We start from the raw sequence: 23,172 nt of genomic DNA on the forward strand, positions 1-23,172 counted from the left end.
AAACCAGCCTCAAAGAAGATCTGCTTATCTCCATAGGAACTGCAGGTGTGCCCAGAGACTTTTGAGTCCCTCCCCAGATAGTTCCCATCCGTAATCAATCTTTATTTTATTTTATTTTATTAAAAAAAGCAAAATTTAGAGACTGATTTACACATTCTCTTGCTGGGACGTTCTGACAGAGTCAGATAAGCCCCGGAACACAGCCATTTAGTCATAGAAATTTCCCTTTGACAATTGCAAAGCACGTTTCCCTTCCCATCTCCACTCAGACCTTTGTAGATAGTCCTTGAAGTATTTATCGCGGTGGGACAATGAATGAGTCTCCATCCTTGATCAGTATACTGTTTCTGCATAAATTGTGGCATCCTCTGTCTGACTTTTGGCTTAGAAAATAATCAGTTTCCCCAGTTTGAAATGAAATTCTCCTTTTCCTTATCCCTCCAAGACATACACACCTCTCCTCCCACTTCTTGGCCAGAGGAATACACATAATGTAGGAACACCAGTACATTCAGTAACATTTACTAATCATAATAGGACATGGTCATCCTTATTTAGGTCCCAAATTAAAATTAACTACTTTTTAATTTTATATTACAGGAGAGGGTTCAGACAAGTCTTATTTGCTGACAAAAGCAGATACATCCCTGACCAGAATTTTCCATCGCAGGATATGATTTTGCATTAGCAGCATCTCTCGGGGAGAGCAATTTATTTTCGTTTCCCTCCCTTATGCCTTCTACTGCATCTTCGTTCCCCTTACCTTCTGTCATCTGATTGGCCCATCTTCATTTCTTCTCTCCTTTGGCCTGCAGCATTAAAGCGTTGGGCTGGGTTATGCTGGGTCAGTTCTTGGATGGGAACCTTCAAGGAAAACCTAGATGCTGTAGAAAGTGGTATTGATGATTGTCAATGGTAGTATTTTTCTAACTCAGTTCTGAACCAGTGCCCAGATATGTCCCTATGGGGCTGCTGATGGAGATGCCTTAGTTTGGCCAAGACTTAGCTCCTGTCTGAGATACAAAAAAAAAATAACTGCATCAGGGAGCCTGGCAACAACATGGTGGAAATTTTTGACCTCGTTTCATTATAGTTAAAATTTTGTACTGTAGATAGGGCTTATGGTGGTTGTAAACAGGTCATGTAAAACCTTAGACGTGTCCACGTGCCTCCACCTGGATGTAGTCAAATCTTTAGCCTGATTAAATAATCTGCGTATATACAGTGTGGTTAGGTCCCTTCTATTCTACAGATTTTACCTAGATTAGAGGATGATATTGTATCTTGGCACCATGATGTGGTTGGTTGTTGTGTAAACAGGGCCTTTTAAAACAAAGGCTGACTGCTCCTCCTGATTAAAGCGACAAAGATTAAGTATCCTCCTGATTTAAGTATCTCATAACACTTTTTACAAGAATAAGGGTGGCAACTCTGTCCACTTCCCGGTCATATTCCCATTTGGGTCATTACATTCTGCCAATCTAAATATCAAATAAAATATGATCTGCTTTGTGTCCTGTTGTAAAATGTTGAGTGGAGTTGCTGTGTGGTGTTAAAACAACTGCTGGGATTCAGAGGCGATGGAAGCTCCGTAAAAGTGTGTGGGTGGGGGTGGCCACTGGTGCCCGAACTGTAATCCTTTCCCCCGCACCTCTCCTTCCCTCCTTACCGAGGCTCCGCCCTTGTGCCACCCATTCCTCTGAGTCCCTATCTCTGCACTGCTTCCCCCCGCCAAATCCTGCCCCCCATTTGCTCCTCTCCGCACCCCTCCCCCCATTCGCTTGCACTTATGGCTAGCAAAAAATGATAAGGCCATGGCCCTCCCTGCTGGAATTTACCCCAAGGATGGCTGCATTTCACAGCCAGAGAATGTGAAACTTTGGCTGAGATATCCTTTGGAATCTTTCAGTATAGAAGATGCTATATGAATATAAAATATTTATTTGTTTAATCTTCTTTATATTCTACTCTCATTTTCCGTATTAATCCTTCGATTTTTCTCTTGTATGGGGTGTGTGTGTCAAATAATTAGGTAGTGTGGTTTAGTGAGTAGAGCCTGGGACTGGGAATAGAGAGACCTTGGATTCTCTTCCTTATTGTCGCTGTCTTGTTGTGTGATCTTGGGTAAGTCACTTATTTCTCATATGTACTGCAAATATAACTAAGTTAGGGAACTGTGAGGGAAACATCTCTGAGGCAGGCAGTGGAAACTGTCGTGTCCTGCATCTAGTGAGCAGTGGTATAGCTTAGTTTCTGGCCAGTGAAGTCATAAATGCAAAATGCAATCATAGCCATTTAGACATAGTCCTATCAGTAACAGCATTATAAAACAGTGGGGTGGAGACACCATGCCTACAGATTTTGACACACATAGGAGCTTAGCTGTAAGGGAGAAAATTCTCAGATTAGGATGGAGTGAGGTGCCCTGGTAAACTGTGATGATCCAATACCATACTTAAGAGCCATCCATCATGTAGGAGCCTGATTCCACTGTGGATGACCCTTGTTAACCTGGCATACTTAGTGCCATGAGAAGATGAGTAATGTGAGTGGAAAGAGAAACCTCAAGTATCCCACCACTTGAGTAAGTTCTGATCCCACGACTCCCTGATCCAGAGACCATTCACGAGTATCTGTAATGGAGCAACTCAGTCAATCTGCAGTCACGTTCTCTCTCCCTGGTAGGTACTTGGAAATCAAGAATATTGTGTGGAACATGCAGACCCAGCCATTGTAGGCAGGCCACAATTACAGCCAACCTTTTTGTGACAACACTGAGTGGCAGCACCACCCCAAAAGGCAAAACAGGAAAGTGGTGGTGGTGTGCTGTGGAAAATCTGATACACTTCTGTTGCTTAAGAATTATCCTTGTGTGCATGGTCCAGAGCATGTAATAATTGGTCACCTTCTTCTAAAAGAAGCATGATATCACCCAGGGTGATGGTCTTGAATTGTCCTTGAGTAAATAGTGATTTAGGTTCCTGAGATCCAGGATGGGCTGGACCCCTCCTGTTTTTTTGGCTAGCAGGATGTATCCCTCTTGGTCTAGTTCCGGGGGTATGATGTCTTTATTGCCAGGAGGGTCTGGATTTCTTACATCATCTTTTCCTGATAAGGTGTCAGATAGTATTAATGGCAAGTGGGTAGTGTGAGACCTGATTTTGTAGTCCCACTAAACCAGGGGTAGGCAACCTATGGCATGTGTGCCGAAGGTGGGACACAAGCTGATTTTCAGTGGCACTCACGCTGCCCGGGTCCTGGCTACCGGTCCGGGGGGCTCTGCATTTTAATTTAATTTTAAATAAAGCTTCTTAAACATTTTAAAAACCTTATTTACTTTACATACAACAATCGTTGAGTTATATATTATAGACTTATAGAAAGAGACCTTCTAAAAATGTTAAAATGTATGACTGGCACACAAAACCTTAAATTAGAGTGAATAAATGAAGACTCGGCACACCACTTCTGAAAGGTTGCCGACCGCTGCACTAAACAATGGTCAGGCCCTATGAGGCGTTGGTGACGGGGCCAGCTGGCCCTAAAAATACTTTCCAGTTTGCCTTCAATGGAGAGGTTCTGACTGAGTACTGCTGGGGGCAGGATGATTCTGTATTTGATCGTTGTGGAAAAAGGGGTTTTAGACTTGAGTTCTGGATGTTGCTTTGGAGGCTGAATGTGCTCTGTGCAGCAGTGGAGTTATGGAGCTGTCTTGAAACCAGTCGTCAAATTGACATCCAGCTTTCAAGGCACAGGCTTTCCCTTACCTTTCCTGTCTTGTGAAACGGACCTATGGGGTGACACAGGCTGAGAAAATGCAGCGTAGTTTTTTGCCGTAGAAAGCTATTGGGTATTCAGGACTTTTGAAAATCAGGTCACCTATTTAGGAGCTTAATTTTAGGCACTCGTCTTTTAAAATCTCTCCTAAAAATACATTTATGTATGGAGCTTGAATTTGCTTGGGTTGTGCTGGGTCAGTGAACTGCTTTGTGTTTTTATAAGCTGTGCTATTGTATTCCAGAATCTCCAGCTTTCATTTAAAAAAAATTGTAAGTCTCTAGCCGTCATGATTGTGAATAAAATCTTGAAAATGTGACCCAGGTGCAAACCAGTGCAGGGCTGCCCTCCTGAATCTGCAGACAGCCTGAAGTAATATCTCCCAGAGGTGTAAACGTATCCCATGGGGACCCATCTGACCTGTGGAGTCACATGGCCCAAGGGATTATTTTAGCCACACCAATGGGGAGCCAATTGTGCACAACCCAATGGGATATACAAGCCTCCCTGGGCCAACCCTGTGCCCCTTCTCCACAGCCTAGTGTGTTCTGGTACCGGGTATTGGGCCAGGTGGCTTCCTCCCTGGCTTTAGTGGCTGCTGAGAAATCATTGCATTTCTTCCATCCTGGTCACGTGGTCTAGCTTTTCTTTGCAGCCATGAGGGTCAGAAACACAACACCCCATCTCCCTGATGTTTTGATATTATTTTTTATTTCTCTCTCTCTCTCTCTCTCTGTCTATGATTCTGGGAGAAAGGGCTCTAGGCATGTGCTTGTTGTGCCTATACCTTAATCCAGCCTAGTCCATGGTGTATCTGAACCCTACTGAGGGGGATTCAAGTGTGAGGAGCCCAGCAGAGCATATGTGAGCATACTTTGAACATTTTCACAAATTGCTCTGGTGGCATCTCATTTTGTCACCCTAGATAGGTGGCGCTTGTGGGAGTGAATTGGGAGAGTACTACTGCTGTTTCCACTTTGAGCCCTATTTATGTATATAATTTATATGTAAGGATAAGGAGCAGAGGTGGTGTGAGATTTCTATTTCTTCTGCCGAGATAAAAATATTTGTTCCAAACACACATTTCCAAGGAGACCATTGCCTCTGCCTCTTGATCTCATTCAGTTAAAATACAGGCTCTTGCATTAGAAGAGAGGCCAAGTGAGGCTTATCATTTGGGACCTGGTGAGGCGAGGTAATTCTGCATCCCAAAATGGGGAGGTAAACCTGTTTTCCTAGTTTGGAACAGCAGTTTTAACGGGCTAGCTAGATGAGAAGTGACATTTGTCCTATGAACATAGGGGATGGGATTGGGGGTATTGTGTGGAGGGGAAGGACTTGTTGGCTCATGTCTTTTCAGACTGGTGCTGGGAGTTCAAGAAGAGTGTCTTTTGTGCCATGCACCTCTGCCAGGGCTGGCTCCTGATTGGTAGGTGTTTGTAAAACTGAAATTGAGGATGGGGATCTGAATGCAGTAAGCAAGAGGGTGCTCACCTCAGCTAATCTTAGGGGGAGCAGGGCCCCAGGGCAGTTGGAACTCAATACTCTCCATGAATCAGGAGCCAAGCCAGCTGCTTTTTTCCCTTTAGTGATGTCAAAGATTGTAAAATATTCCCGTAGAAAGCCACCTGCAAAAGCAGATTTTTAAACCCTTTTATCTTTTGATTCTCTCCCCTTCTGATCCCACCCTGATCTTTTCTCTCTCTTTCTCTCTGTTGATAACTTTGGGGTGCCCGGCACACTGTATGCACCATCTTCTTAGCTTCAGGGTTCCCAAGATTTGTTCTCTGCCTTGGTCCCTGCAAGTGGCATACTATAAATACATACAGGTACTGAATTATGACTAAGCTTTGTATGTTGACTAAAGTTGGCTAATAGTTGCAGGCTAAGATGTTGCAGGAATAGAACTGTGCACAGTTTCTAGGTTTATGGATGACTCCTGGAGAGGAAACTAAGGGAAGGGAGTTGTAGAGAGGGGAGGACTTGCTCTCACCCTCCTTGACCTTGGAGAGTAGTTCTCTGCTTCATTCATGTTTAAAGAACCCATTTCTAAAGTAAGCACACTGGCATTAGGAGTTGGTCTGCATTTATTACTAACCCCACCCATCCCTGCCTTTTGCAAGAATCTTGTGAGGCCGTGATTGTGTTTTTAGAAGCAGAATGACAGAGAGAAATTCCCTAGAGGCAAATACAGAGTGTGTGCTCTGCACGCCAGTACAGACACACAGGGCTGGGAACTCCCAGAGAGATTGAGAGAGAGAGAGAGAGAGCACAGAACAGCCAAACAGTGTTGGAGGAGGAGGGGGGAGGAAGAGGCGAGACACTTTTTAATCCTTAAACTGAGCAATTTGGATTTTTTTTTAAACCCTTTGTCTCTACTTTTTACTGAGGAGCCTTTTGCGTTCCAGGATCACCTCCCTGCTGGGTTTGAACAGCCCAGGCTGACATGATGTACCTCTGGGTGAGTAGAGGGTTGTGTGTGTGAGGGCTTACACGCTTTGCACATATAAGGAGTGGAAAGCTGAGGGATTCTGTACTAGCATGAGCGGCCTTCCCCTTAGGGCTCAGCTCTCTGCAGCCCCTACACACAGTAGGCTTTAGCTTCCATTTTAAAAAATTCTTTAAAAAATTATATGGGTAACTGAATTTTAAACAGACTTTTCCCTCAGCGAGATCTCTCTGAGATTGTATGTTTTTCAGCAGGTGCCTCAGAGAGAGAATTCTTTGTGGAATTATCCTCATTCTCCAGCACCTGTAGGACCTGTGCTGTTTCTGGACTACTTCCTATGCTTTGTGAAATTTTGGTATGACTGAGGGGCACCCTGGGAGTGTACAGGGTAGAAAGAAGTTTGATCCTCAAATGTCAGGAGAAGGGAATCTGATCGGGGAGGATTAGCATTGTAATTGGGGAGTATGTGGCCAGATGCAAGGATGCTTTTATCAGAGGCCCCAGGATTACAGGAATTTCTGGTGGATTATGGGATATAGTGACAGGAAAAATGCATGTGAGATGATAAATATCTAGCTAGCGTTATAAAATATACATAAATTTTCATCCTCTGAACAAATTCTGAAATTTTCTCTGAAGTAGTCAGCTGTTCGGCTGCTTGGCTAGGATGTGTAATTCTCTCTGCTCCTTGGTACCCTTGAAATCTGTCGTTTGCCCTTGGCTCTGTTACCCATATGCCCAAGATTGCAGGCTCCTGCATTTGATTTAAGGATAATCAGATCAAAAGTTTAATATATTCATTACTGGGGAAGTTATGGGGGTTCTGTCACTGTCATTTTTGAAATCACATCTTCCCTCTCCCAGCCCTTCCCTCCAGTTCATTTGGAAAACAAAGGAAGCCTTGAAACACAGAGGTGTTTTGCTGCTTTTTACTTTCTTCCATTGTGCACACACTCTAGCTTTGTAATCATAGGGCAACTTACACCTGCTGGGCAATGCACACTTGCTTGTTTTTATAGGGTTGGCCCTGTTAATGTAAAAAGATTTCAACTTTTAAATTCCCTTTCTTCTCCGACCACATATTCTGGGCCCTGAATGTGGCCACTGGTTTTGCCTAGGAGGGCTAGATAGGCCTTCTCTCGTGGAGCAGATAAGACTGCTGCTTAATCTGCTGGATGGGGTGAAGCGAGAAGCTGCTCAGTGGTGCTGGTACTGATTTTAGTTAATAAGTGACAATGGTGTGATAGTTCCCCGCTGACTATGGGTGCTCCTACTTTGGACCTGTAATTTCCAGCTCAGGTAGATGTACAGTACATGTAGATGTACCTGCTAGCTTTGATCAACCGTGTGCGCTAAAAGTACCAGCGTAGCCCGAGTGGTGCAGGCAGCAGGACAGCTAGCCAGCTCCAGTACAATCGAGCCCAGCACCCTGGATTGGTACTTGGGTGGCTAGCCCCTTCTGCAGCTCATGCCGCTGCAGCTACACTGCTATTTTTAGCACATTAGCTGGATCAAAACTAGTACGTGTGTATCTGGAAATGATACCTTCAGTTCCAGTGTAGATTGGCTAAAGTGTGGGAGCAGACATCAGTAGCCCTGCTCTACTTCGTGTGTGTGTGTGTAACAGTTCTGGGTGTAAGGGATATGGCCTGCCAATGTGTCAGCCAAGAGCAGGGGTTCTCAAACTTGGGGTTGGGACCCCTCAGGGGGTCGTGAGGCTATTATGTGGGGGGTCGCAAGTTGTCAGCTTCCACCGCAAACCCTGCTTTGCCTCCAGCATTTATAACGGTGTTAAATATATTAAGAAGTGTTTTTAATTTATACGGGGGGGGGGGTCGCACTCAGAGGCTTGCTATGTGAAAGGGGTCACCGGCACAAAAGTTTGAGAGCCACTGACCGAGAGACTCATACTAGAGGTGTGCTTCATCTTTAAACGGGAGTGATTGTGACCTGCTGCTCTTGTGGATCCTGCGAGAAGGTTTAGTTTTGGCCAGTTTCCCAGCAAACTGAAGAACAGTTTTTTCCTTTATGCTGCACGTACCACTCTTCCTCTTACCTCCACCCCAAACTCCCAGATCCGCTATCGCTTTAGCAGGGTTATAGTTAAACTGAGGTGTTTAAAGGGTTTCAACTGCTAAATTAGTGCTAAGGGCTCTTTACAGAACCAAGTATGTAAATTCAAAAATGGGTAACTGGTAACATTCTTTTCTCTTCCCAGCACAATGTGGGGAATTTTCTGCGACCCTTGTTCTTTGGGGATGGTCTCTCTCTCTCTCCCACTCCACAGAAGCCTTTGCCTCCCAGTGCATCCTACAGTCCCTCTTATGTTTTTGTCTCACACTGACTTAATAGAATCATAGAATATCAGGGCTGGAAGGGACCTCAGGAGGTCACCTAGTCCAACCCTCTGCTCAACGCAGGACCAATCCCCAGACAGATTTTTACCCCAGTTCCCTAAATGGCCCCCTCAAGGGTTGAACTCACAACCCTGGGTTTAGTAAGCCAATGGTCAAACCACTGAGCTATTCCTTTCTCCCCCTACTTACCATGTAAGCCTTCAGTGGCAAAAACTAGGAACCCAGAGTTACCTATCTGATTTGACTCTGAGTCTGCTGTGCCACATCCATGCTGTAATTGGGCTCTGGTTTCTTGCTTCAGTGCTTGTGGTCACAGCTCTTTCTGTTCCCTGTGCTGTATTTTCTCTGTTCAGTGTCTTTTGTCCATAGAACATTGGAACGTCTGTAGATCCATGGAGATTTGTACTGAGTCATTCCTTAATTTAGTGTATAAAGCTACATTAATACAATGTTAAATTTGAGGTTTTAAATGCATAAGCCAGGAAATCCCGAGTTAAGGTTCCAACAGCAACCATAACATTGTCCCTTGTGCGTGCACATTACAGTATGATATTTTCTTAAGTGATCCTGCAACACCGGACGCTGCCCCATACTATTTGGTAAATAATGCAATGAAATAAAATACAAAGGAAGTGCACTTTTCTCTAACTGTGAGTGCAGAGTAGAATCCAGCTCAGAACAGTACAGTAGCCAGAACACAATAGCTTGGGGGTTATAACTGCCGCCTCCTTTTAATGAGCCATCATCATATTCCACATTCAAATTAAATTTCCTGCTTGCCGATCTGTACTCTCTAGTGTGTAATGTGTCACGGGATATTTTAAATAAAGCCTTTGTAGGATGCAGTGCATTCTGGGCTGTAGAGGTCCAGAGAGTGGGAAATTTAAAATCTAATGTGATGACCTAATCTGTGGGAAACCGCTGGCTGTGGTGTGGGAAGCTGAGAAGGCAGGCTAACAGTGGAACTGCACAGTTATAGTAGTAAGAAACGCTGTTTACCTTAATAGGGTTACAGTGTTGTGTATGCAGTTGTACGAAGTCTGCTGTGAGGCACTGGCAGTAGGGCAGGGTATTGCACAGATCAAAATACAGAAAAAGATGCCTACTGTAAAGTTCTGTATTTGAACTGAAAATCTTTTAACTTTAATATTCCTAAACACGTAATGGTCAAACTCAGAAAGGATAATATTCCTTCTAGAGGACTAGCCAAGGGTGAAGTCTGATGGGAGTCCTGCTGCTGAAGTCCACAGGAGGCTTGTGGTGAGGGAGGGAAAGAAGTGCTGGTGGCCCCGACATCCCAGCCTTTTCCTTCTGCGCCCTTGAGCTGAAAATAAGCAAAGGTGTGAATTAAAACAGACTTAGTTTGGTGTGAGTCCGTGTCTGGACACTTGTATTTTAGAATAAAAATGTCTAGGATTGATCTAGCTAAAGCTGCTTTGTGCTACTGACTGTAGCATTGGGGCTCAGATCTACCTGTTGTGTACCAGAACAGCATACCAGCACTTATGTCTTGCTGCTGCCTTATTTGCCTGAATTTAAGTGAATTTCACTTGAAGTGCAAATAAGAGCTTGTCTGCACTTGAAAATTTCCCAAAGTAGCTATTCTGGAATAGCTATTTTAGTATAAGCTGCAGTATGGACACTCATTCTGGAATAAGTGTGTCCACACGGGGCTTATAATAAACTAACTATTCTGGAATAGCTGTTTGGTTAAATTTCCAAGTGTAGACAAGTCCCAAGTCTCTAGCTGTTATGACTAATTAATGCAGTGATGTCTACCTGTATTTTTGATCTGAAATGATAACTCTAAAAGCCATTAACTGCCCCATTCATCTCAGTGGGGGCTAACTGAGGTACCCAGGGATGTTTTGCCATTGAAAGTATTAACTACTTAACTGCTTATCAAAGCATGTAAGAAAGGAAAGGGAAGATCATATTATGAAGATCTGCAAGTGACAGCTCATTTTTGAACCATGAGCATGTCGGTTTGGTGACACCACACTTTTTCCTACACACCAATCAAGAGTGAGCTAAACCCAAGGAGCAGGACGTCTGAGGCCTTCCAGAGTGTGTGGGAGTGTCAAGCACAAAAAGCCCAGTGGGTATGTCCTGACCAATGGGAAGCCAAGGCCAAGGAGCACAGCAAAGTCCATGGGTTTCTTTGTACCCAAAAGAGCACAAAGTACACGCAAAATCATATTCTGAATGTCTGTACAATTGGGAGCAGTCTCTCGTGTGGATGTAGCTTATTCTGTGGGCCGAGTTTGGAAGAGAGTGCCGATTTTTTTTCTCAATCTGACCCATGTTTAGTTCAATCAAATTTTATTCCACAATAAGTGTCCACACACAGGCTTACACCAAAACAGATTTTCGGAAATTGACGTAGTTAAACGAGTGCAAGTTTATGTGTAGAGCAGACCTTAGTTGTTTTTGAAATAGAAAAGCCTTACCCTCGCATTAGACATCACAGGTATGGCCCTTAACCCTTTGTACACAATGAATCTTGTGGTACAAATGTAGGGTCACTTTATTCTGAGGAGTGCTTTCTAGAGTGCAGGATGTAGACTCAAGAGTTACACAGATGCTGCCTTGCTGAATGTATGCTGGAATATGAAAGGTTAGAAGAAAGAGCAGCACCCCCAGCAAGCAATTTGATCAATCTACCCTTCCTCCCATTCTCTGAGAGGGTTGAAGCCATCAAAGACAGGAGGGACTAATGGAGCGGAGGTCCATGTTGTTGCTAGGCTCCTGATAGGAAAGCACTGGATTCATAGCTCTGATCTCCGAGAGATTATAGTGTCTCTAGATAATTTCCTTGGTTCTCCCAGCTGTGCACAGGGTGCATGCTGAGTGTTTGTGAGAGGACTGGCTTCACAGTGCAGATTTCTTTCACCCGAGCTCTGCGGAAATGAAGCCCTTCCCCAGACCTCTAATGACTATTTGTTTTGCAGGCAGGAGTGGTGTCAGCTAGCTTACCAAGTCATTTGTAATATTTCTTCCTTTGTCTCCTTTTTCTTTTTGATCTGTGTTTCATTTGCCCTGTCTTCACTGCAAGTGGAGCTCGCTCTAGAGTCTCTCTTTGGATTGCATAGAATCATTTTTCTTTTCCCTCCCTCTTGGCGTTCGGCTCATCAGCTTTACCACCCTGGGGACTAGAAACCCAACTCCGCTGCCAACGCTGAGCCTTAGCAACATACTTCTGCTCATGCCATGTCTTTCTTTCATTTGTCCTCTTGCATGAGGTTGGTTAGTGCCAGTGCACAGTATGATCAGCACAGGGTGTTTTTCACAGGACGCAATATATATATAGTCACATAGCAAGTGGCCATCCATGCCTCTGAACTTTCCACATACTGTGCTAGGGGCTGGATCTCTGAAAACGTTGGAAGAATGGTTGGAATTGCATTGTTAAATATGTAAATGCTGATCTATAAAACACATATTATAGTTCTATTTATTCTCTTTGGATAGTGAACTAAGGGCATAAGAAGTGTTTCTCAAAATAAACCAATTAAATGAGATTTTTGAAAGTGATGCATAGATCTGATATTTCTTAGACCTTGTCTTCTCTAATGTAAACCGGGTGTGTGTGGGTGTGTATAAATATTGTACAAAAAGCTACGTTAATAGAACTTTGTTGCAAAGTCAAGTGCCCCAACGTTAGGGAATTCCAGAATTGAACCTTAATTCTGCCCATTTGATCGTATGCATTATAATAGTCTTAATTACATGATCACATGATATGTTTTCCACAGGCCCACATTCTCATTCAGTGCACAGGATGGAAGGTGTTCAGCTTCTGAGCAACTATTCAATATTTTGTTTTATCCTCATTGTTCATTAATTTCCTTATGCGCTTTTCTATTCTATCTGTTCCTTAATGTAGTATATGAGTGCATCACAGTCATTTGATTTTTCACTACACCTATGTGAAGTGTAAGGGGTGTTAATATTTCCATTACTTAGTATTATGTAGCACTTAATATGTTCAAAGCACAGCTCTCATTGATTTCAGTTACAGCCCAGCACTTCTACAAATCAGTTTGGGCACCCAGGAAATGAGGAACCCACAATCAGTTATCACCTGTGAAAAGTTTGGTTCAAGTGACTTGTCCAACATCATACAGCAACTGTGTCAGAGGCAGGGATAGAATCCAGTTCTCCAGGGCAGCATTCAACTGCCTTGACCTTGAGACCCTTCTTTCTCTTCCTGTAGTCCCAAGCCTTATTCACTACACACCTTCCAACTTCTGCAACAAATGAGGTAGGGGTTCTACAGGCAACAGCTTCCTTTGCTACACAGACCTGATTCATCTCCAGCACAGGTCCATCCTGTGCATAGGCACCAACTCTTTGGGTACTCCAACCAGTGGGCCCTGCCGATCAGCTCCTCCCTGTGTTCAGCGGTGGGCAGGAGGTGCTGGGGGTGAGGAGGAGGAGCAGGGGCAGGAGGAGGCGGGGCACGCTCAGGGGAGGGGGCAGAATGAGGTGGGAAGAGGCAGGGTGAGGGCGGAGCAGGGGTAGGAAGAGATGGGGTGGAGTGGAGTCTTGGGGGAAGTATGGAGGGGGCTGGGGTGGAGCAGGGATTGTGCACCCCTGCGGAAATCAGAAAGTCAGTGCCTGTGATCCTGTGTGCTGAATGAGACACAGATCCTAGTTTTTTTCCCATATGTGATCGTGTACTGTATCATAATGCATGTGTACAAGGAGACTGAATTAAGGTTGCACAGGCAACCTTAATTCTGGTATTTCCTGACTTTTGAGTCCTTGATATTGCAACCTCTCAGTAACTTTTTAACATAATTTTTGTATGTAATTTCCTAGGTTCTTTGCTTTATTTAAAAAAAAAAATAAGTTCCATCTTGTAGCATCTTATTGGCACCCATGTGGTTCATCAGCAGGGTTGGAATCTATAGGCCCAGAGCACAGACCTCTGCCACTTGAGCTACTCTGTCACTTGACGTAACTGACAGCAGAACATGATTGTGACAAGCACTAGAAGGGGGATGAGACATACGCTTTGCCAGATGATTTCCCAGGTATATGCTGACAGTAAAGGAATGGTGAGACTTTAGGCTCCTTTCCAGGCTCAGGAGGCGAGTGTGCCCTAGTGCAGGGGTTCTCAACCTTTTTTTTTCTGAGGCCCTCCTCATGCTATAAAAACTCTGCAGCCCACTTGTGTCACAATAACAGGTTTTCTGCATCTAAAAGCCAGGACCGGCGTTAGGGGGTATCAAGCAGGCCAATTGCCTGGGCAGCCTCATGCCACAGGAGCCCCCCGCAAAGCTACATTGCTCAGGCTTTGACTTCAGCCTCGGGTAGCGGGGCTCAGGACCCGGGCTTCAACCCCATGCGGCAGGGCTTCGGCTTTCTGCCCTGGGCCCCAGTGAGTCTAATGCTGGCCCTGCTTGGCGGCCCCCCTGAAACCTGCTCGAGGCCCCCCAGGGAGCCTCGGACCTCTGGTTGAAAACCACTGCCCTAGTGGGCACGGACTCTTGTGCCTGTACCTCCCAAACTTGACCCCTTCTGTCCCAGCCCTTTGTCCCCAGCCCTATCTCTTTCTACTCCAGTTCCTTCTCTTCGACTATCTACCTAGTCCCAGTCTCCCCTCATCAGACTTCTTATTGCGGTGTCTTTTCCCAATCCTAGTCTCCCCCTCCGGGTTCATTGTCAGAATCCCAATTTCCTCCTCACCACTCCATATCCTTGCTCAGTTAGTTTCAATTCCCTTTCCCATTCCCTCTTTCCCCCCCCACCCCTCTGTGCCCCTGGCACTTCAATTTCTTGTCAGCTCAGTCTACCCTCTCCCTGCCCCATTCCCCTCACATATTGGTTCCTAGTCCCAGCCTCCTTGTCTAGCCAATCCAAGTTTCCCCTTCTCTCCCAACAACTTGTCTGATCTCTGCTTGTACTCTTCCAAACTGGCTCCCAGTCCTTCCACTTCCATCACCAGCTTCCTCCCCCACACCTCCCAGTCCCAGCCACCTTGTTCAGCCAGTCGCAGTCCCAGTTTCTCTTTCCCCCAGCCTCCCACTCCAGTCTTAGTGTCTCACCAGACTTCTTGTCCCACATCTACTCCTTTTCCTACCCACTGGTCTGACTTCTGTTCCCTCTGCATTCAGACCAGGCACTTTCCTTTTGCATGCTGCCAGGCTGCCTGCAGGGGGATAGTTGAGAGTGCAGCTGAGCCAGGTTCCCTGCTTTCAGTTTGGGTGCCCAGTCCCATCCCAGCCTAGACCAGCCATTACAGGGAAAGTCCAACTTTGCCCTTGTGGCACTGGGCTGGAGCATACCCAGCTATTCTATGTGGATGGCACGTGCACGGTTTGGTCAGCACTAGGAGCTGAAAGAGGCTGTAACATGCTCAGTGAGGACAAAATCATTGGAGGTTTTAGCTGGTAAGAAGTCTCTGCTGAGCGTGTGGGAACTGTGGCTTTTCAAAGGCTTATAACTTTGTCAAATTTGGGTGAATTTTCACAAGGATGACAAAGGTATAGGCCTGACACATAGTCCACCCCCTGCCAAATTTCAGGGCCCTGCTCCAAAGCATGAGAGTGCTATTCCATTTCAAAGGAAAAGTAGCCAAATGTTTTTAACATGGGCAAAACAACATATTTTTCTCTAGGCTTTTCATCAGAAACAGTGGAACAGTTTGGGCTGAAATTGTGTTGTAACCCCCCCCTCCACCCTCCCACCCCCCCAAAAAAAAGTCAGCCTGAGGCAGACACCTGACATGGAAAATTTAAGCCCAAACAATAACTTGGTGAAGTTGTAAGCAACTGACAGCAAGGTGTTATAATGGGAAGTGTTGGGCAACCTTAATAATAGGTGATAGTACCAGCCCCATTTATAAAATAATAATAAAAATATCCACAGCACATGCTCCTCCCGTGGGGAGAGGATGAGAGAACAAACATGTAACTGATGTTAGGCATGTTGTTTAATGCACTGCTGTAAGGCATTCAGATGCTATGGTGATGAACGCAGTATAAGAACATATATAGAACAGAATATTAGGGAGTACTGTGTCTTAAGAGATAAGAAATGCCTAGTCTCATCTGAGCCTACATGTATGAAACCATGAAGGAGAAAGCTCTGTAATTCTCGGGTTTACGTTATAATGAGTCACATTACTCACCCAGTCAGTGTTCCTATGTTCCCCTCCCCCATCGTGGTCTTGTGCCATTTTCTGTAGATGTATTTGTTGGATCTCTTCTCTCTCCTCAGCTCCTTATGCCCCCAAGCAAAATGCAGGAACAAAAAAACTATATTTTTCCAGTGTGCCATTGGCCAGGAAGTGTACTGCTGTTAATAATTATTCCAGTAGCTGCTAGGAGTAGGGGCCCATCATACTGGGTGCTATATAGTCTAACAATGTGCATTACTTGATGTCCAAAATGTGCAACAATGTTTTAATAAACATTGCCTGTTTTTGCTGGTTTTAAATGGCTTCTGTTTGTTCCTTTTTAAACAGTCACTTCCTGTTTCTGTTTTATTCCTGAAAATGGCAAGAGAAGAATAGCATTACAATAGTTGGGAGGAGAGATTTGAACACTGGTTGGTTGGTGGCAAGCTGGTTATTTGGGCACAGTGATAGGGAGAGGTGGGAAAGAAATCTGCTAGCCAAGTTCAGGTGGTAGCATTTCAATTCTAGGAGATTACTTTGGAATGATTTTGGTTGAAGGTCAATTTAGTAAATGTCATCGTGTCATCCTCCTGTTCAAAGTATGTGTAAAGCCACTTGGAAGAGAGAGGATGAGATGTTTCATATCATCATCATCATCTTCTTGTGAAATCCCAAAGGGACATAGCCTTCTTGGAGATCAAGCACCACCCAGATCGATCCCTAGCTAGGTCCGTAAGGCAGTCTGACTTGATGTTCAGTTTGTCTGTCATTGATGAGCTTATCAGGCCACCAAAGCTTTCGGCAACCACGTGATCGCCGGCCATTCCTTGGTAAACGCAGAGTGGTTACCATGCTGATGCTACTCATTTGTCATCTTTTCATTTAATCCAGGGTTTGTTTATTTGTTGTTGATATCTTGAGATCCCAATGAAGGATCAGGGCCCCATTGGCTAGGCACTGTTTAGATATCTAACAAAAAGACAGCCCTGTCCCAGAGGGCTCTGGTCTCATTATATTACTAGTGTATGATACAAATTGGGATCTGGAGGAAAACAACATGGCTGTGATTTAACTTGGATGAAATAGAAGAGGTGTTTGTTGCCAGGGCAAGAAGTGTTGAGAGAGATGGATGGAGGAGATATCAGTATAAAAATAAACACGTTTTCAGGGTGTTTGTACACCTTTTTCTCAGTTAGTTCACAACTTCTACGTCCAACTGGCTTCATTGCTGTTCTGGGATTCTCAGAAAACAGCAGAAAAAAACTACATATTACAACAGTAACCCACATCTTTTTTCTTTGATATTCTGTGCCAGTCCAGACACATGGGTATAGTTCTTCCCAGCCAATAGATGGAGACAGAACTGAGTCTTTTGATGTAGTTCCGCTCTCCATATAGGTGCTTTTCTGGCTTTCAGACCTTGGTTGTTTCTGTTTCCAACAAGTAGAGCACATCAATACCCTTGCCATCAGTGAAGCCTGAACAAAGGTGAGAATAGCCTATGTTTCAGAGCCTAATAGGAGTTTTATCTACATATTGGTGTGAATCTGCCTTTTTTGGGCTCATGATCCTGTAGGTCAATTAATCAACTCTCTCAGTATAGCTTGGCTGATTCGTGCAATTAGAGTTCCAGGAAAGTGACAGAGAACAGGAAGATGGAAGCTTTCTGAGGAGAACGGCTTCAAGGCTTTCTCTGTAATCTTCACTCTATCAACTGATTCATTAGCAGCCATCAGTGGGCTGCAGAAACTGAGTAAATCTCCTGTTCCAGAGACGAGTGCTGTTGGTGCCACATCTAGCGTGTGCACAAACCGAGCCCTCCAGTTCCTTCTCAACTCTCCTCGACTGAAGATGGAGCTCTGGGGCAGTGTTCGTCACTCTTGCCTAGGGTTACCAGATAGCAACTGTGAAAAAACAGGACGGGGTGGGAGGTAATAGGTGCCTATATAAGAAAAAGTCCCGAAAAACGGGACTGTCCCTTTAAAAATGGGACATATGGTCACCCTACTCTTGCCAGACCGTTAGAAATACAATAAGTAGCTAGTTAGTCATTTGAAAGTTATAGTTAGTTTTTTAGTAATAGTAATAGTTTTAGTTTAGTTAAAAAAAAAAAAAGTTTACTTTTCTCAGTTTTACCCTCCCTGTAGTTTCCCTGCGCTGGGGTCTATTAACTATTAGGATGCCTGGCTTGCCAGGCTTTAAGCGATGCAGCTCTTGCAGTGAAGCAATGCCTGCTTCGGACGGGCACTCTTTGTGTGTCTGATGTCTTGGTGAGGTACATATCCCACAGAAATGTGCCCACTGTAGTCATTTGAAAGTGAGAGCCCGGTGTGACTGGGATCTCCACTTGAAAATGATACTGATAGAGAAATCTCTCCAACCAGAGCCTGACCAACAGACCTCCTCTCCCGGTACCCCCCCTTCAGGGGCAGGAGACATGCCTTTCTCTAAAAGACCGAGGAAGATGGTGTAGAGGTCTCCGCAGAAAGCACCGCAGAAACATAGGCAGTCTCCTTCCAGGTTGCTACCCCCGATGCCGACACATGCTCAGGTGAACACCTTTGACGCTCCTAGCACCTCCAGCACCGCTGAGTCCTGAGTGAAGGAGACTGAGTCGAGGCACAGACATGGACATGCCTCCTCCATGGCACCAAATTCACCTGTAAGGGACTCGGTGCCAAGCGTCTCCTCAGGCACTATGCCTCCGTCCCCGGCACCAACATCGCAGTTGGCACCAATTAAGAAAACTAAGTTGACTGATCTGCAACAACATCTGACTGCACTGGCATTGGCACTGACGAGAGCGGCACCAACTGTACCGACATCAGAACCAACACAGAATCTGCTGCAACAGTCCCCACTACTTGGTGCAGAGGGCTCTCCTATAAGTTCTAGAGGAGATCCTCATACTTCTCATGATGCTGTACACTCGTGATGCGCAGGAACCATGCATTTTCTCGCTGCACCACTCATCACCAAAAGGACGCCAATCACCCTGGAGCCGTATGGGGCCCAAATACCCTTACAACCAGACTGCTCAACCATGATACGGACTGCCGTGGTTGTATCCACCAGTGGCCTGCCCAATGCAATGGGCACATTGGGAACCCTGGACAACTTACTGTGGCTCCCACTCCAGGCCACCCACGGCGCATAGAGGCGAGTTGAGGTCTAATCCCACATCCCCCACCCCGCAGCCAATGGAGGCTCAGGATGTTGGGGATGACACAAACAGGCACAGATCAGGAAGCTGCATCTCCTGCTCACAATTCTTCCTCCTCCCCGGATGAAGCAATCATGTCACCGCCATCTACCTCGGCGGATGACTTCATGCAGTTCCAGGAACTGTTTAAGTGGGTCGCCCAAAGCCAGGACATCCTGTTGGAGGAAGTGCAGACAAACCAGCACAAGCTGGTACAAATTCTATAACCTTCATCTACTTCCAAAATCACTCTGCCCATCCACGATGCAATTTTGGAACCAGAAGACAGTCTGCCAGCCTCAATTCCACCAACATGCAAAAGGGTGGATAGGAAGTATTATGTCTCTGTCAAAGGGGTGGACTTCCTCTTCCCACACCCGCCTCCCAACTCCTTGGTGGTCAACGCCACTAATCAACATGGCAAACAACAACAGCTTAGATCGACCCCACAAAATAAGGAACACAAGAGGATCAACCTCTTTGGACAAAAAGTTTACTCCTCGGTGACATTACAATTCCGAGTCGCCAACTATTCAATCTTGTTGGCTAAATATGATTGATACTTCTGGGATACTTAACTTGTTCACAGTGGAGCTTCCAGAAGAAAATAATCTAAATTTCAGGTGATTGTAAACGAGGGTCAATTCATCGCTAAAACAGCCCTCCAAGTGTCTTTGGACATTATAGACACAGCCGCCAGAACCACGGCCACAGCCATAGTGATGCACCAGGCATCCTGGTTGTAGTCCTCGGACATCCCTAAAGAACTTCAAATGAAAGTTGAAGACCTACCTTTTGACCAAGAAAAGCTGTTCTTGAATAAGACAGACGAGGTGCTCCACTCAATGAAAGACTCTCGAGCCACTCTGTACATTCTGGGGATTTACATCCCACCTGCAAAGAGACAGGTGGGATGTAACCTTATCAGAGGTCTAGAGATTCTTCTTCTAATTGACAACAGCAACGACTATACGAGAACCAAAGACAACGTCAGCGTTCATAGCAATGGAGAGCATCTCAATCTCAACCATAGAGTTCTCAATCAGCTCCACCCAAGCCACAATTTTGAAGTTGTCATAGAGGGTCTGGACGACCTCCCTCACTAGGCAGTGCTTACGCCTGATCTATCCCCATGTTTTGGTCATCGTCTTCGCCCATTCTATCGTATCTGGGCATCAATAACCACAGACCAATGGGTGTTAGACATCATACGATCAGGACATACCATCCCCTTTACCTCCCAACCACCTAAGCTACTCCCCTCCCCGTCCCTCTTCAGGGACCCTTCTCATGAGCACCTGTTATGACAAGAAGTCGATCATCTTCTACAACTAGGTGCCGTGGAACGAGTGTCCTTCACAATACAGGGGATTTACTCCCACTACTTCTTGATCCAGAAGAAGAACGGGGATGGAGATTTCTTAGATCTCAGGAAGCTCAACAAGTTTGTATGCTCTCAAAAGTTCAAGATGGTCACAATACTGAGCACGATACTTCCAGCACTGCAAAAGCAGGACTGGTTTTTAGCCCTCAACCTCCAAGATGCTTATTTTCATATTACCATATACCCCACCCACAGGAAATTCCTGTGATTCACAGTAGGAAATTAATACTTCCATTCCGCCTATCCACTGACCAAGAGTTTTCTACAAAATCCTAGTGGTGGTAGTGGCACATCTACGCAAACAGGGAATAATGATCTTCCCTTACTTGGATGATTGCCTTTTTGAAGGCCCTACTCAACAAGAAGCACGGGACAATGTCCAGACGACGATCACACTGTTCAGGGATCTAGGGCTACAGATAAATGAACAAAAATCCACTCTAATCCCTGTTCAACAACTGGACTTCATCAGGGCACATCTTGATGCCATGGAAGCCAAGGCATCCCTGTCCCTGAATAGATTCACAATGCTGACAAACCTCATCTCAGAGGTAAAAGTCAGCCCCCAAATACGGGCTCATACTTTCTTGCAACTGTTAGGACACATGGCAGCCACAACATTTGTGGTATGACACACAAGACTACATATGTGCTGCCTACAGAGCTGGTTGATCTTGGTATACATACCTAGCAAGCACAGCCTGCACAAATGACTTACAGTACCACTCCACGTCCTGAACTCTCTACACTAGTGGACGAGACCAGAAAATGTATGCTTGGGTATTCCATTGCAACAGAATCCACCATCAATAGTAATCACGATAGATGCCTCACTGAAGGTTGGGGTGCCTGCATGTATCAGCACACAGTTCAAGGGAAATGGTCTCTTGCAGGGACTTAGTTACACATCCATCTACTAGAGCTATGCGCAGTCCGCAATGCTGACAGACATTTCCTACGTCCTATAAAGAACGAATCAATTTGCATATTGACTGACAACATTGCCTGCATGTTTTACATCAGTCGCCAAGGGGGGACGCTTGATCTCACTTGCTATGCACCGAAGCCATGCAACTGTAGAACTGGTGCATACGCCACAGCATAAAAATTTCGGCCTCCTACCTTCCATCACATTCTGACAGCCAGGGTGACATGCTAAGCGGATACTTCTCTCGAGACCACGAATGGAAAATGAACGAGGGAGTCCTGCTATCCATATTCTGCCAATGGGGCACTCCCCTCATCGACTTGTTCGCTTCCCCAATGAACCACAAATCTGCCATGTTCTGCTCAAGAGCGGGAATAGGACCACGATCACTGGGGGACGCCTTCCTCATCACATGGGATGCACCCAACTCATGTACACATTCCCACCGATTCCCCTGATATCATGAATGATACACAAGATACGACTAGACAAGGCCAAGGTCATCCTCATAGTCCTGACATGGCCCAGGCAAGCATGCTACCCTTACTTGATGCACATGGCGATATGTGCCCCTCAAGTTCTCCCTCACTGTCCGGGCCTGCTGTCTCAGAACAACGGTCGCACTCTTCATCCCAGTCTGGAGAAACTCCACGTTCAAGCATGGCTCCTGCATGATTCCATTATGGCGAACTAGCCTGCTCAGAACAAGTTAAATACATATTACAAAACAGCAGGAAAGTGACCACGCGTAATACTTACCTTTAAAAATGGAAGAGAGTCTCCTCCTGGTGTGATGAAAAACATGTGATGGCCTCCACATTACCGTTCCCACTAGTGTTGGAATACCTACTGGAACTGAAACGCTACAGGGTTTAGCAATGAGCTCGATCAAAGTCCATCTCGCGGCCATTACTGCATTCCATCATGAAATTGATGGGACCTTGATCTTTGCGCATCCCATTACTAAACGCTTCCTCATGTGCCTCCAGAACATTTACTCAGAGGTTCGCCAACCTACTCTGGCCTGGGACCTCAATCTGATATTGAAATGCCTCACCAGACTGCCATTTGAACCCCTAGCCATCAGTTCCCTCCTACGTATATCCATAAAAGTGGCCTTTTTGGGCACTATTACTTTTGCCAGATGAGTGAGAGAGAGAGGGGCTCTCATGGCCAATCCTTCCTACACAATATTCTTCAAGAACAAGGTCACGCTATGTCTGCACCTAAAATTTCTACTGAAGGTGACATCATCCTTTCATATTAACCAACCAATCCATCTTCCTACGTTCTATCCCAAGCCTCACGGGTCTCCAACAGAGACTGTCTTTCAATCATTGGATTTTAGGCATGCGCTAGCATTTTACCTGGAAAGGACCAAGCCTTTTCAGAAATCTAGACTTTTCATTTCTACTACCGAGCATTTGAAAGGCTCCGCAATATCCACTCAGAGACTGGCTAAATGGATCTCCACATGCGTTCAACATTGCTATAGTATTCGGAACACGGATCCCCCTACGCACATCAGAGCGCATTCCACACAATCTGTTTCTACCTCGATAGCGTTCCTCAACAATGTTCCGATATTAGAGATTTGTAGGACAACCACTTGGGCCTGTGCTGAGCGCTATGCAATTCACTGAGCACTATGCAATCACTCAAGACTCCAGGGCTGACGCCATAGTTGGCCTAAGCATTCTTACTTCTACGATTCAAATGAACCCGAAGTCCCTCTTGCCTTCTAAGGGGCATTGCTCTACAGTCACCTGAAGTGGACCACCCACAGGGACAGCACTTGAAGAAGAAGAGACGATTACTCACCTTGTGCAGTAACTGAGGTTCTTTGAGATGTGTGTCCCTGTGGGTGCTCCACTACCCACCCTCCTCCCCTCTACTTTGGAGTTTGCAGTAGGGACTCTGCGGTAGAGAAGGAACTGGAGGGTTCGGGT

General features: G+C 45.4%; 1 protein-coding gene across 18 annotated transcripts in view; it reads left to right on the top strand.

The window, feature by feature from the left end:
- Positions 1–23,172, top strand: part of RBFOX2 (RNA binding fox-1 homolog 2) — a 252,347-nt gene that overhangs the window by 87,030 nt on the left and 142,145 nt on the right. Inside the window, exon 1 of one of the 18 annotated variants that reach the window (XM_054032432.1) lies at positions 6,157–6,238. The exons of the other annotated variants lie outside the window; for them this stretch is intronic. Within the exon in view, the coding sequence (XP_053888407.1) occupies positions 6,224–6,238 (15 nt within the window). The 5' untranslated portion in view covers positions 6,157–6,223. Of the gene's footprint in view, positions 1–6,156; positions 6,239–23,172 lie in introns of those variants that run through there. 18 annotated transcript variants of the gene reach the window in all.

This window comes from Malaclemys terrapin, chromosome 1 (genome assembly GCF_027887155.1).
Source record: "Malaclemys terrapin pileata isolate rMalTer1 chromosome 1, rMalTer1.hap1, whole genome shotgun sequence".
NCBI lineage: Eukaryota > Metazoa > Chordata > Testudines > Emydidae > Malaclemys > Malaclemys terrapin.